This window comes from Mucor velutinosus, assembly GCF_035048745.1.
Source record: "Mucor velutinosus strain NIH1002 chromosome Unknown tig00001561, whole genome shotgun sequence".
NCBI lineage: Eukaryota > Fungi > Mucoromycota > Mucoromycetes > Mucorales > Mucoraceae > Mucor > Mucor velutinosus.
In genome coordinates, this window is record NW_027041903.1 from 860,039 (window position 1) to 875,178 (window position 15,140).

The 15,140-nt window shown below is 38.3% G+C and overlaps 2 protein-coding genes across 2 annotated transcripts; both read right to left on the bottom strand.

The window, feature by feature from the left end:
* Positions 1 to 444: 444 nt before the first annotated feature.
* ATC70_008434 (uncharacterized protein) lies at positions 445 to 1,734 on the bottom strand (the record flags this gene model as incomplete). Its single annotated transcript, XM_064827683.1, has 2 exons — positions 445 to 1,426; positions 1,490 to 1,734. The coding sequence occupies 2 exons, from the start codon at positions 1,732 to 1,734 to the stop codon at positions 445 to 447; spliced, it is 1,227 nt and encodes a 408-aa protein (XP_064686967.1).
* Positions 1,735 to 2,335: 601 nt separating this feature from the next.
* Positions 2,336 to 3,544, bottom strand: ATC70_008435 (uncharacterized protein; the record flags this gene model as incomplete). Its single annotated transcript, XM_064827684.1, has 2 exons — positions 2,336 to 3,356; positions 3,420 to 3,544. The coding sequence occupies 2 exons, from the start codon at positions 3,542 to 3,544 to the stop codon at positions 2,336 to 2,338; spliced, it is 1,146 nt and encodes a 381-aa protein (XP_064686968.1).
* Positions 3,545 to 15,140: the final 11,596 nt, after the last annotated feature.

The window sequence follows — 15,140 nt, forward strand, 5'->3', positions numbered from 1 at the left end:
TGTGGTGATTGCTCTCAGTTGCTCTTGCTGTGCAGTTCCACGTACTGTACAATTTACACAGCCATTTGCATACTCTCCTCTCTCTCTCTCTCTCTCTCTCTCTCTCTGCAATTCAGAATATGAATTGATATGCCACATGGGTGCTTGGTTGTCTTGAGCGCGCTGTTGAAATAGACTTTGATCCTTGGCTGCATAATTAGATAACCAACACCATCCAGTGTAGGGTTGTACAATTCATGTTTGCTCTCAGGATTGCGGTTTAAGCGTGACATTATACTTACATCGTCAAGGACAGGTGTATTCACTTTCAGTCTACAGCTGTTGCACTAACAACTAAATGCATCCATGGATCCACATTTCAGGTCCATTTCATTGCTTCGGATGCTCAAATCACATTTAATTTATTAGCAACAGGATCCAAGCACAGACCATGTATTACACAACCTAGATCTTTATTTGACTTTTGGAATGGATGGCTGTCGCTAATCCGACTCTTTTCTGGCCCATGTCATACACGAAATACGCAGATCTCAGCACAGTGCCACCAAATACAAATGTGTTTGATTTGTCGAAATTGTAGGTGATGCCAAATGCACATTTGGGATTATCGCTGCCAAACAGGGGCAGAATAAGGTCTTGCATAGTCATTTCCAGTCGCACGGGTTGATCTGATCCAGATGAAAAGGCCAGTTCTACATTCACGTTGCTATTCTTGAGGTCGCAATCCACAGTATAAAGGTCAGAGCTCAAATCAATCGACACTGACGTCTTGTTGGTCACCTTCTTGACGATTTCATCTGCCAGTTCTTTGTTGACATAGCTGAGTGTAGTGCCAGTATCTAAAATGACAGGCTTCTTGTTTTCCTTGGTCACAATGCTGCTGCTTTCGTTGTTGACTTTGACATCTTGCAAATCAACTGACCAAAATGTATAATCTAAGCTGCCTGTCTTGGGATTCTCGTTCTTGACCACCGGGACATAATGAACATCGCCTGTATGTTGCTCTTTATCAATGCCACCAATCATCATTTGCTCTTGATCAAGGGAGATGGAGAACACGGGCTCTGAAATCAGCTTTTGGCTAGCCAAGTTAAAGACGAATGGTTCGTACGCTTGATCTGTATCACTGTTGGCAGTCAGAGCTGGAAATGCCAATCCCAAGATGCCATTGGCTTCAGTTGCTAACGAGATAATACCATCTTTGGCACTGTTGGCAAGGCCGATAGGTTGAGATTTAACTTGCTGATTTGTATTGGCCACGAGATTGACAGTTTCCTTGACATAACTTCCTTCAATGGAGCCAGCTCCGTACTGAATTGAGAATGCCAAGTCCATGGATTCGTAAGTGGAAGATTTGTTTTCTTGAAATTTGCTATATGGACACTCGTCTTTGGGACACACGCTAGATGGCACCCATAGATCGGCACTAGATGCAATGACGTATTAGTCTACACATAGTGATACGCCTTAATTATCGCCTGTAATTTACCTGCCAGTGTCTACAGTAACTAGGAACTCCTGTGGGGGCGTTCCAATGTTGACTTTTGTCAGATATTCTACATGATCTTGGTTGAAGAGAGCATATTTACTGCTGGTGGCTGCTCGTTTTCTAATGTGAGGTGTTGATTTTCGGATGAGAGGTAGCTTGATGGCATTATTTACAATCGGTTTGGCATCATTCAATGCGAGACATGTACAAGAAATAAGAATAAAGAACCAAGATATATACAACATTGCGGCAATGCAAGAAAGAAAAAAGAAAGAGAAGGGGATAATTTACCTTGTGTCCTTTTTATAGTTTTTAGCACCATCCAGGCTACACAATCTCATTCCTACTACGCTAAATTGCTTCACCAGCAAAAATAGTGTGCCTTGATCTTTTTCCATCCAATGAAACATGTTCAGTTAAACCTCTTTATAGACTGATTGGAGTTTCAACACACACGGTACCTTCACTTGTTCGAGACATGGGTTCCGTTACACATCGTGAAAAAGCCAAGAGATTCTGACATTCTAGGTGTTAAAAACAAGGGATACTAATGTAGATAATTAATGAAAACAGCAAGATTCACCCTCAACTTGTACAAAAATGGTTACAAAATGTCAACATGAAAAGGGATCGACAAATCCCATATAGTCTACTTTGTACGACAAAATACCCGTCTCTTGAACTTGCAGCTGTCAGTATACCATGGCATCGTACGACACATCCAGTGGCTTACTAGGAAAAAAAAAAAAAAAAAAAGGAAAAAAGTGCTACAGAGAATACAATGAAACTTGCTTTTATTGGTAGTATCGCTTAAATTAGTAGTGGTTAAGGTTATATGTACATTATTCAGTATTGGCGAACTGTGCTGTGTGTATTCAAAGAAGGTGCAAACCCCATTTGCTTGTGCTCCATATCAAACACTAAATAGAGTGCTCGGATCACTGAATCTCCGAGCAACATGGTAGGCGCTGACGTTGGACAAAGCGAGAACACGCACCGATGAGCATATTGAATACTGGTGTTATCTACTGGCTCTACTAATTCATTGACTGGAATAGTGATGAGTGTAGTTTTATCAGTGTCTGATACTGAGAATTCAAGCGCGACATTGAAATCATTCTCGTCTGCGTATGCGTAGTTGCAATCAATGGGATAACAGCCAGATCCAGAATCCAGTTCTCGGGGAACTTGGCCAGTGATAGCTCGCATCATGGATTTGATGTACTCGTTGCTCATGTACGAAAACGTGGTACCTGTATCGATCGTGGTGATCACTCGAGGATCAAAGTCGGGAGATGTTGTGATCAGTGTGCTGTCCACAGCAGATGTCAATGAAACTGATTTTGTGTATATTTGCCAGAACGTGTATTGCTGTGTTACGGAATCAGGGGCGACGGGAACATAGCTCAAATTGCCAACGAAATCAGATGTATTCATACCACCCAGAATAATGTCGCCAGCCCAGCCATCTTGGTATATCGAATTGGTGCAGATGGAAAAGATGGGGTCCGTCAGTAATTGATCTGCTGCCATGTGAAATGGAATGGAGGAGATGTAGCCCTTCTGTAATGTTCTGTTGTCTGGGAAAGAGAGCCCTAGAATACCGTCAGCACGAATGCCGCTGTAGTTTTCATCTACTGTAACAGTTTCTTCAGTGGATGTCACTAGTCCAAATGCCTGATTATCTACGCTGATGCCGGCTAATGTGACATGATCGGTTACTAAGCTTCCTTTTGCATAGCCGCCAGTGTAAGTGATGGTGAAATTGCTGTTGCAATTTGTGAGTGTGGATGATTCTGATGCATTGAAGTTGACCAGAGGACATTGAGAAGCAGGACAGTCTATCGACGGAACCCAAAACTTAGGGCTGTTTCAACAACATACGTTATGAATGATACCACATTTAACACATATAATGGCATTTACATACCTGCCTGTGTCTACAATGACAACAAAAGTTTGGGGAGGAGTGCCAACTTGGATATTAACAAGGTATTGAACTTGGTTGTCATTGTAGATGGATGTTAAGCCGTAATAAGTTCTCTCTTGAAGCATTATGCTGCTGTGATTATTACTGCTGTCATTTACAATTCGAACTTTTTGAAATGGCAGTCGTGCTACTGTATTGGTGGCATTATGAGTAACATTCTGTATGGGTACAGCATAAATGTTTAATACATTCAGCGCTAGACATACTAACAGCCTTCTTATAAGCGTGCATGTCATAATATAGTATATAGTTTATATGTAATGAAAGAGGTAGATACATGAATAAGGCCATTCAATTTATTTATACATCCCGGAGTTTGAGTCCATTCTATTTTAGTAAGAGATACGCCAAGATACAGGGAAGAAAATGTTTTACATGTCTATTACAAAAGGGCCAAGCCATGCTGATTTGTTTCGCCGTCATTATTGCAGATCTCCCTGGCTATTATGGTGTCTGACTCAACTGTACTGGCGAATCCAATTCGGCTTCGAACTCAATTACAGACAAGGTAAATGGAAGCATTAAATAGCAAGAAGGGCGTGCCATTTACTGCATCGTCCTCCTCTGCCGAAGATGTTCATGGACATTGACTGAAAATGCATGTTTCGTGTTTTCTGGTATTGATTAGCCTACAGGCCCAAGTTGGGCCAAATGTCTGACAGGGATGCTCACTTGCAATGTACCATCTCTACCGTCATTGTCAAAGCAATATAGTCCAATTTCAATGATAATATATTTCATTGATTTTCTTTAGCGTACGATTCACGCTATAACACCTACTCAAGGAATTCAAGCCATATTGCTCTCTAAGTGTGATGGATGAGACGATTTGTGTCATATATATATAATTTATCAATCTATAAGGGCGATGGCTCCATGTAGATGAGGATATATTTTATGTCTTGCTGTTGAAAGGGCAATACGCTTTTGAAAAGCAAATTTGTCTGGTTTCCATGTGATGTCGCATTGTAATACGTTGTCCCGCTCGAAACATTCAATAATAATGCTTAAACTACCCCTAGCTTATACTCTGGAGGAGTAGCATTGCTGCTATCATCCACACTGGCTGCCTAACAGATATTCGAAATGTATCGGAAAACCAGAGTAAGTTCCATATAGCCCCATTTTTTCTATGATAATAGTGTCATGTGCCAAATGTAGCCTGTGTGTTCTTTAATAGTCTACATTTTGGAGCTTGGTGGTATATCTGCAATTGTTAGCACCATTGCACGTTATATTATAGATCTGTTGCCATTCATTTTGGTATTCATCTGAGAGAAAAAAAAAAACCTGGCATTAGAAGATGAAGAGGCTGTTGCGAGATTGATCATCAAAACCGTTTCCAAAGCAAAAAAATATATAAAAATAACTACTTGTTCTTTCCATACATCAATGAAATTTGACTCAACAGGGCATATAGAAATATATGAGGTTACCGAGAGTCGAATCTGCAACTTTTTTGTTGGTATTCCGTTGAATTATCCCTTGATCCACGCCACAGATTTACTTGCATAATCATGTATGCGAAATTTTATTCTGTGATGAGAGTAAAGAAAAAAAAAAACGTGAAAGACAATAGTCATCTTCTTTCAGTACTCACTTTGAACAAAGTTCAAATGCTCATCGAATGATCTTACTTTTCAAAGTGATTCTACGGCTTGTGCATTAGTAGGCCTGCTTTCAGATATCTTCTTAAGGGGGTTTAAAGGAAAATATGTACTAAGTCTGCACCAATCTAACTGCAGCAGTTTTCATTGTGCGAAGAAGAACTAAAAATTATCTACTATTTTTGAGGTCTTTCTCAAAACTACAGCATTAGTTTTCATGGATCTTCAATGTAGACATATTATAGTAGTGGTCTTGATATAAAAAAGGCTCTACTGGCATCGACACGGGTTTTGGAGTAGCTGCTCTGTCCCCCCTGTAATGAAATAGCCACCCAAACGCAACTTAATTGAAAACCAAAGTTCATCAAATAGCACTCATTCAAATTCATGCTATTTGGATCTATTAATGAAAGCGCTCAAATGTACATCAAAAACCCATTTAAAAATACTAAAGTAAAGATACACGCTTATATCGCACATCGTGTGAATGAATCACTCCTGATCACAGTGTATTCAATCACACCCATGATGGTCGTAATAGGTGATGGTATCTTTATCCAAATAGAATTAAATCAATAACAAGCATATTCAAATATGACAACTATGCCCTGCTGCCATAGTTGCACAATATCCCAGATAAAGGATTCCATGCTTCAATAACAAACATCACACTTTAAACCATCAAGGTTACATTAAATCATGCTATGACGATAGCTCACCCAAGCCCATCAAGGTTACTCAAATCGACCCTTATGGCCAGTGCTCCTGCATTGATTACCACTTTAAATCAAACATCAACAACATTTGCCAGATATCGCAATAGCAGCACCTATTGCTCTCTATCATCACTAATCCTACAAGCCAGATGCAAATGTATAAATACTCTTCTTTTTTTTACTCAATTCCAGGATCTTCAGTTCATTTTATACACAAAATAAAATACAGTTGATTTCTATTGTATTTTACTATTGCTTTATTTTTTTTGTGAAATCTATTTAAACCTAATTTCACTGCACCCCCTATTCCGTAAAATGCCCAACACAGTTTTTTTTTTTAACTTTTGCCATACCTCTACAAAGCAAGTTATTATCTATTTCGCAATTTCTGACAACCCATCAAAACTACTGTAGAAGGATTCAATGACACTACCATTCTTCTTGCTAAAGTTTTGTAAAGGAACATGCTACCTTTAATGCAAATTTCAATGGTTCATAAATCAAATTTTGTAACAACAACAACGTAAACAACACTCTGTTGAGATGGTAGTATCTATAAAACTTTTCTACATAATAAGTTTAAGACATCCCCCACGTAAAACCATATAATAAATCCCAAAGAAGACGTTAACACCTTATCTTATTCTTTTCAATAAATAAGCTTTTATAAATTATGTTTATTTAGATATCCTTTTATTACAAACACTAAATTATATTAAACGACAAATCAATAGGAAATCAACTAGTTGGAACCCTTTGCTACTTCAACCTGTGAGCCAATCAGATTGCTTGAAAACTCCGCTGACCTAAAAAAAAATTTGCGAGGGTTTCCCCCTGTTTTGATGTGAGGCAAAATTTTAAGCGCCGCTATAATAGCAATATAGCTGTCACTATCATCAAATTCCCCCCAGGTGCTAGAGCATGCCTTACTTACACCACCTAGCTTTAGATTCTGGCGTTGAGACCCTCAATCATCACTAAAGTAAGTAGCAATAACCAAGTGGAGGCGGCCTATCTACCTCCTAGCCTCGGATAAAGTCTTGTTGAGCTTCAGGGATAGGCACATCCACACAACGTAGAAAAGGCATGCTTCAAAGAAACATAATCAAAGGAACAAATGAACATAATACTATAAGAGTATAGTAGTATGTAGGCAAAAAAAAAAGGCGCTCACACGAAGCGAGTCAAAGAAAAGCACAACAAACACAACAACAAAGATGTTCAAAGAAGCTCGTTGTTATTGTTGCAATAAAAATGCATACATGAGCAACGTCCATGGTAGTAATAGTCGGATGTAAAGCAACATGGCACAAATATACACAACTGAAAAAGCAACAGTGGTATTATAAGTTTGCAATACAACATAATGACTAAGTTTGTTTCGTGTGAAGCCACAGAGGAAACACTACCAACAAAAGAAAAGAAAAGAAAAAGAAAAAAAGCGCAACAAAGCAAACATCATGAATGCATTATCACGAGAAAGGAAGTAACAATATAAACTTTCAAAGAAGGTTTATAATATCATTGCGACCAGAAGAAAGAAGATACTTACCACTTACCACAGCTAGAGATAAACCAGAGAACGAGCATGCGCCAAAGACAGTAGACCAGGAAAGACCATATTAGCAGCAGCAACAGCAGCGACAACACCAGCACCATAGAGAAACCAAAGAACGAACGCCACCAACAGAGACTAGTTAAAGACCAAACAAATTGCTTACTAAACCTATCACAGCCATGGATGGACCAGAAGAGTATAGGCAATCACCAGAGATAGACCAGAGAACTAGCATACAGTGAAGACAGTAGAACCAGGAAACACCAGATTATCAACAACATCAACAACAGCAACAGCAGCAATACCAACAGCAACAGTAATACCAGCAGCGTAGAAAACCCGAAGAACGAGTGACACCAGAGACCAGGCAAAGACTAACAAAGCAACTGCCAGAGATGAAGACCAAAGAAGCAGCTACCAGGCATAATAAACCATAGAAGCAAACAGCAGAGATAGCAAAGAAGTAATGGTAGCAGCGTCCATGACAAACAGGTAAAAAAAAACGAAACCTAATAAACAAATTCGATTAGTGCTTGTTCTACGTCTTTCTGTGCTCGTTGTCGAACGGTACCTGCTATATTCCACTTAAAAGAAGCAGTATCAAGTGCTTTTAACAATACAAGGCCGTGTTATCAGAAGCTAGAGTGTTATTTTCAATCAAAAGGGTTCCAAAACCAATGTAGTTTGATATTAAACGCGTTTTGCAAAAAGAATAAAAAAAAGGAGGATATGGAAAAATGAGAGAGCGCCCTGTTCGACGTCACGGCCAGTAGATTTGGTCCCAGTATTCTGCCGTCGTGGTAGCCGTAACTGCTGCAGTTTAATTTGCAATTGTGCAGTGGGTATTTTCGTCTTCAAACTTGACTTGATTTGATATCCTTTGAACGTTTTTGCCAATTTAACTATGAAAACTGTCGTTGTCACATCCAACAATATAATACATCTTTAGAGAACTAAAAAAGCCGCATCGAATGGTGCTGATTACATGCAGCTTTCAGACCGAAAATAATGAGCAATTTTCAAAAATATGAAAACAGGTTTTCTGTGAATATGTCAAAATCTAGCATATAAAAGTTTCATATAAACAGCTTCCAGTGTTGCGTTGCATCTTTACAATCAATTTGATTCAATATTTATTATAGAAAAAGTCGTCATTTTTGGGGTGAAAAACGCGATCGTTTGATTTTCAAGTATTTTTCCTTACTAGTACACATGAAAATCATGAGGATTTTCATGAATTTGCAACGACCTAAAACATTTTGAAATAAAGCATCAGTAAGTAAAGCGTGGGCAAGGAGAGGCGTTTGGCCCTATTCCGGGCGTCCACAACGCTTTGTAGCATGAGTTATTCGTGCTTCAAAATGTCTTAATTTGGACAGAATTTGACCAAAAATAAAGCGTAGTAGGTTGTGTTGTCAAAGGAGTAAGTAAATCACGGTTCTGCCTGATGACCCCGATGTTCTGCATTGTACGGAAATCAATATCTAAGTGATAAACGCTTTCATTCTACTTCTGAGAAGGCTCAGGTCTTCCTTTTTAAAATGCGCGACTACAGTAATTTCTGTAAAGCACAAAGAATAAAAGGATTATTATTTGTAGCTTATAAAAAATGTTCGATATTATAAAAACAAGAAAAGACTTATTTGAATCAGACACAAAAACTAAAGATTTATTGATGAAGACAAGAGTTATTCTATTTATACTTAGTTCTGAATGCCAAAGTAGCAATTTATCTTGTACAACGCTTATCACATCTGGTGAACCTCAGTATTTAGATAGCTGAGATGCACTTCAGTTATCATAGCTTGTCCATGCTGTTGCACAACACAGACATATCTACCCATCAAGAATACCTTAATCTTTATAGACAGTTGTAGCCCTTCTGGCACAACAGTGTGTAAACAATCCATGAAACATACATATAAATTGCAGTAGACATTCACTCTTCCCTCTCCTCTTCATCTGATTTTACGAAAATAAACTTATATCCATTCTCACGTACTACTTTCAGATTTACAACAATGCGGACGATAGTCATCTAGACATGAGTCAGCCTGCCCTCGCTGTTGTCCTTGGCGGCCGTAGTCTTGTAGACGATCTTCTGGTGGGTGGTACCAAGACTGATGGCGAGTTATGCATCCTCCGCGTTGTCAAACTTTGTCTCGAATAAGAAATCGCCCTTGGCCTTCTGGTGGTACAAACTCAGGGGCCTAAACTGAACCAGGGGAAAATTTGTTCCTTTATCAAGCGATAAGCTTCGGTACGATGCGCAAATGTTTTGCTTGGAAAAGTAAACAAAACAGATCCAGGCGTCAAAGCCTGCTGAAGGATGGCTGCAGCCTTCCGGGTAAGAACTTCGGCTTTCAGATCGTCATGTTCGTACAGAACTTCAGGAACTAGTTGGAATTGGTCATCTTTAGCTCGTTGAGGTTGAGCATTGATGACCTTCTTGGACTGGCCTCAAGAAAGAACCTGGATCCAAGAAAGGTCAGTGGTGGTTGCCATGAGTGTGGGAAGTGTAACGCTGGAAGTGGTAAAGTTTTGGTGTGATTTAAGCAGTGGCGTAATTTTTTATCATAGGGGTAGTGATGGTTACGCGAAAGAGCCTATATTAAATCAAAATGTTTCTATTGATCTAACGTAACATCTGAAATTTTCTTTGTAGGACCTTTATATGGAAGATCTCGACTTTTTGGCCAGAAGCCTCATTTCATATTTTCATAATTTGCTCAATAAGTCTATTCAAAACATTTACCTTACTTGGTACCATTGGATGCATCTTGAAAAGTACTTTGTGATTGTATTAGGAAACAAAGGATGATCTTCACAACTTATATAGTCGAATCTCACAAAATAATTGAATCAAGTCGAAGAAAGACACTTTCTGTCCAATCTTGAACAGAAAAAAATGTTCTGGATTTGAATCAATTTTGGCGGCTGGTGCGGCCGGCTGGCAGACTCAATGCCCTCCTTTCCATCATGAAGGCAATACAGTAATAGATACTTTTGAAGCGTACGAAAAGTAGGTGGCAAATCATATAGCATCATCGTTAGCTATGCTGCTCTTTTTGAATCTATATTTGATAACGCCAGTCTATCAAAATACTTGTTAGATCAATTTCTTTCCTTTTTGAGGCTTTGAAAGCGTTTATGGACCATAAATTTATTACGTTATGACGAGCATTTCGAATCTTCGGCTAGGTTTTCTGACCTACGTTTTGATTTTTTGGAAGCTAATCTACGTTCAGATGGCACACACTGCCGCAGACCTTTGGTTAATATCCCAAGATTAATAATAATAGGTAAAATGTTAGAAGAAACTTGTTTGTTGATTGATAGTGATTTAATATAAAATATCTAATCATATATGAACCATGCCAGACAAATGCCTGGCAACTCAGTTTCCATGTTAAGGTTGTAAAAGTGTCTAGTGATTGAGCATTTATTACGTTATGATGATATCTGATATAATATACGAGTGTATTTATACTTGGGATAGCTCTCAACCATCGCTTCATATGGACGAGAATCAACCTGAGCAGTGGCAGCTTGCACTACCAACTGTCCTTGCTCGTCTCATCAAAATACTGCTATTTTCATTTTGACTTTCCACTTACACACGAAAACCCTTCACCTTATATACGGATTTAACTCTTATCCAATGCTTTACATTCGAGTACACGAAAATACTTCATATACCGGCAAACAGCATATCTGTATTGCCTCTTGTAACCCAAAACTATGCAAAACACAGCAAACTCTGAGTGCATTTGAGCCGTGATTTCTCGCTTTAGAAGCTGTTTTAGATTGTCAGAATAGTACCAAATAGTTGATCTCATCTAAGAATTGCTTTCTGACGCCCTTGCTCAACTTTTTGGGGACCAAAAAAACATGGCCAAAAAGCATGAGGTATCCCTCATGGCTTTCATCGAAAATCAAACGATCGCATTTTTGACCTTGAAAATGAAGACTTTTACTATGGTATATCTTGAATCAAAATGTTTCTATCAATCCAAATCAACCTCTGAAATCATCTTTGTGGGACTTTGATATGTAAAATTTCGACATTTTGGCCAGAAAACTATTTTTATATTTTCATAAATCATTTGATAAGTTTATTCAAATCATCTATTTTACTTAGTACCATTGGATGCACCTTGAAAAGTATTCCAAGAAAGCTTGAAGAAGCTTTTTTTTTGTAGGAAAGACGAGCTCTAGGTTTTTACTTAAAGTCCTTTAAATGTCATACTGAGGGATAGAAAAGACTGTTGATGGACCCAATGTCTGCAATGAAGGGGAATAAGATAGTTTTGAACTAAGTTGGGAAAAAAACCTACTACTAATAAGGTGCGACACCTAGGGCCAGTACAGTCTTGCGGAAATCATCAAAATATAGATCATGGATAAGAGTACAAAACACCAAACGAGAACATCAGTACTACGTCAAAAAATCAAACAACTTGCGTTCACCAGGATTTGAACCGGGGATCCTCCCGTTGGCATACGGGAGTTCTACCACTTCGCCCTACCACCAGGGGCCGCTTAAGGAAGCATCATGGGGTGATCGTCATATTTTACTTAGTCGAATCTGCAAAAATAGCTTAATCGAATCCAAAACCATCAAGATTTGTCCAATCTGGAACAAACTATGTATTGTTCAAGTAACCAAATGTTATGATTGCGTGAAAGAGACTGATCTTTTATTGATTATGTTATGACATGTAATATATATATATATATATATATATGAATATGAGTGCTAACGTGACAACTATGATTCTAGGTGTGGAATACATCCACTATGATCTGCATTCCGACAGTTCATCCAGTTACCAGATTTAGATATAAGCTGTATGTACACTGGATTAGATGTACGATATCGATTTATACTATAAGAAGATATGGACTTCAGATACGCTAGTACTATAAGGTTCATACTATATAAGATATAGGCTATAGATGGCACCACGGACATGGATGGCACTATAGACTTATACTTGTATTCCGACATTGACTACGGATGTTTACCTTATCTGGGTAGGCACCAAGATTAATGCAATATGAGCTTGTTGCTTCAGATGTGCACTTCATGATCCACGCTATAAGACACATGCTTATATCCGTGATACTAGCTACAGATACTTTATGTACTACAGACTTGTACTATATATGAGACATGCTATAGACATGCATACGATATGCTATAGACATGCCATATATCCAGATACATGCTAAAGATGTATGCTTAGCGATATACACTCAGATATGTACTATTAATATAGACTAAGAAGACTGTACCTATCGGATACATGCTACTAGACCGATATTAATTATCCTTATGGAAAGGATAGATCAGGGTACTTCGGATGAGAGTCTAATTATTCATCCAGACAGAGCTAAATCATGATTAGCTTGCTGGAGTTGTCCTTTAGCATGATTAGACATTAGTTGATCTGAGTTGACTTATTTGTCAATCTAATTAATAGAACTTTTATCCATTGTTATAGTATATAAGAAGGATCATCTACCTGGCCAGTAGAGAGACTTCTGTTTACTTTACACCTGTCAGTTTGATAATAAAATATACCTTTATCAAGTTGACATTACTGTTTTTTTATTCTTTTTTTTCCGTGAATTTTAGTCTGTAAAGCCTCAAATTCCACACTAGGGTTGAATTAATTCTGGCTTGTGGGGCCAGCTGGCAAACTCAACGCCCTTTTCATACTGCAATACAGCAGTAAATGCTCTTGAAGCGTATGAAAAGTAGGAGGCAGGCCATGAAGCTATCGTTTATAATAATATTTTATTGCCTTCTATATCGTTCATAATGATATTTTATTGCATTTTATATTTAATAACGTTAGTCTGGACATGGACGATGCATGGGTTGCATAAAATGTCTGCAGTAAGTACTGAAATCTCTGAGGCTCCGAGCCGTCGTTCAAATAAAATGTTGGTAGCATTGAGCAGAGGAAAGAGGGTAGAACTAACAGTGGTTTTTGTTGATTGATTGTAAAATCATTATTCTCATATGAGCCAGGCCAGATAGGTGCCTTGAAACTCAGGTTCCATATTAGGGTTGTAAAGTGTCTAAGGACTGAACATTTATTATGTTATGATATTAAATCAAAAAGTTTCTATCGATCTAACGTAACCCCTGAAACTACCTTTTTGGGATTTTGATATGTAAAATTTCAACTTTTTCGCCAAAAACGTCATTTCATAATTTCGTAAATTGCTCAACAAGTTCAACCAAAATATCTATTATACCCAACACTGTTGGATGCGCATTGAAAAGTTCTTCTGATGAATTCGTAATAATAAGTCGATGATAATAATCAGTTGTCAACTGTATCTAAAACGAAAGCAAAGAGCTTCTTTATTACAGGGCATCTAGCTTGCTTAAATATGGTAGATCCCTTGTCAATGACTACTACGTTGAGATGGTATATAAATAGCAGGCCACTGGGGCCTTACGGATTGTTGGTATAGCTTGTTGAGAGGCCACCTAAGTCGATATGTTTCATGTAGTGTAGGTGGATCTCGATATCTTGACATTGGGGAGATTGAATGTATTGTAGTTCCTGAGGCACCTGTGCACACACAATTGACTGGACTTGTAAACATAGATGTGATGTGATACGACAAACATCATCCATGCTGCTACACTGTAAAAGGTGGCTTGAGGAGAAAGTGAATGTAGCCTAAGATGCATGCTTGTATGCAACACTTCTAGATATCTTAAGGTTGTAAAGGATGATCACAACAACTTTCATAGTCGAATCTTCTAAAATAAGTCGATCAAATCGCAAAAGGATCCAAAATCAACGAATCGTGACAGAAAGTCGAGCGGGATTGTAATCCGTTTTGGCTGGCTAAAAGAAGACTCTCCTTGATTGCTCAAAGCCCTATAATATAACGGCAATGATACCCACAGAAACGATTATACGAGAAAGCGAGACTCCTTCTCAAATGGATAGCGTACCCAACGTGAGACCCAAAAAGGACAGGCTGGTGACGTAAGAGGAGCGTGACATGATCCAAAGAAATAGAATAGCACACAGATAAAAATGATATTGCAGGTGAAGTTTAATTCAGAAACCTCCTTCTTTTGGAAATCCCACGGCCTTGTTTGATGAATTTCGCAATGTGTACTTTACTTAGAACCCTGAAAATAGTACCATTGAATTCCTCAAGCAATTTGCTTTCTAATGATGCACATACCTTCTAGTAAAATATCCTCTCTTTGACCACAAATTGGCCATTTACTTGCTTATCTCTCTTGAATTCATGTCCTTTTGTTTACTTTACATGTGATTTTTTTAAAGCTCAATTTTGCTTAGCAAATGAATTATTTTGATCTTGCATGATCCGAATACCTTCTAAAAGAGGAAGATCCCTAAAAAAATGATATCAAACGTGTCGACTCTTTATGAGATGCATGCTCTTGGCATAAGAACTAAAAACAGGTTGCAGGAATGATACACAAGAATGACCAACTCACTATGTAAATGTGGGCATATTGATGATATCTAGTAGCGCAAACACTTGATTGACATCATTGACAGCAACCATGATAGTTGGAAACAAGATGACTTGCACTGGTTCGAAAACAATCCATTATGTTCCATTCCATGGAGATTGCCGCAGTAATATTTATATGGCACGCTTGTTTTCCGAGGTATACACTTGTTTCTTGGTCCAGAATCAGTTATGCTGGCTCCGATGTGATGTAAACGACAAGTAAGCCAACCTTAACACTCGTATTGTCCGATTAGAT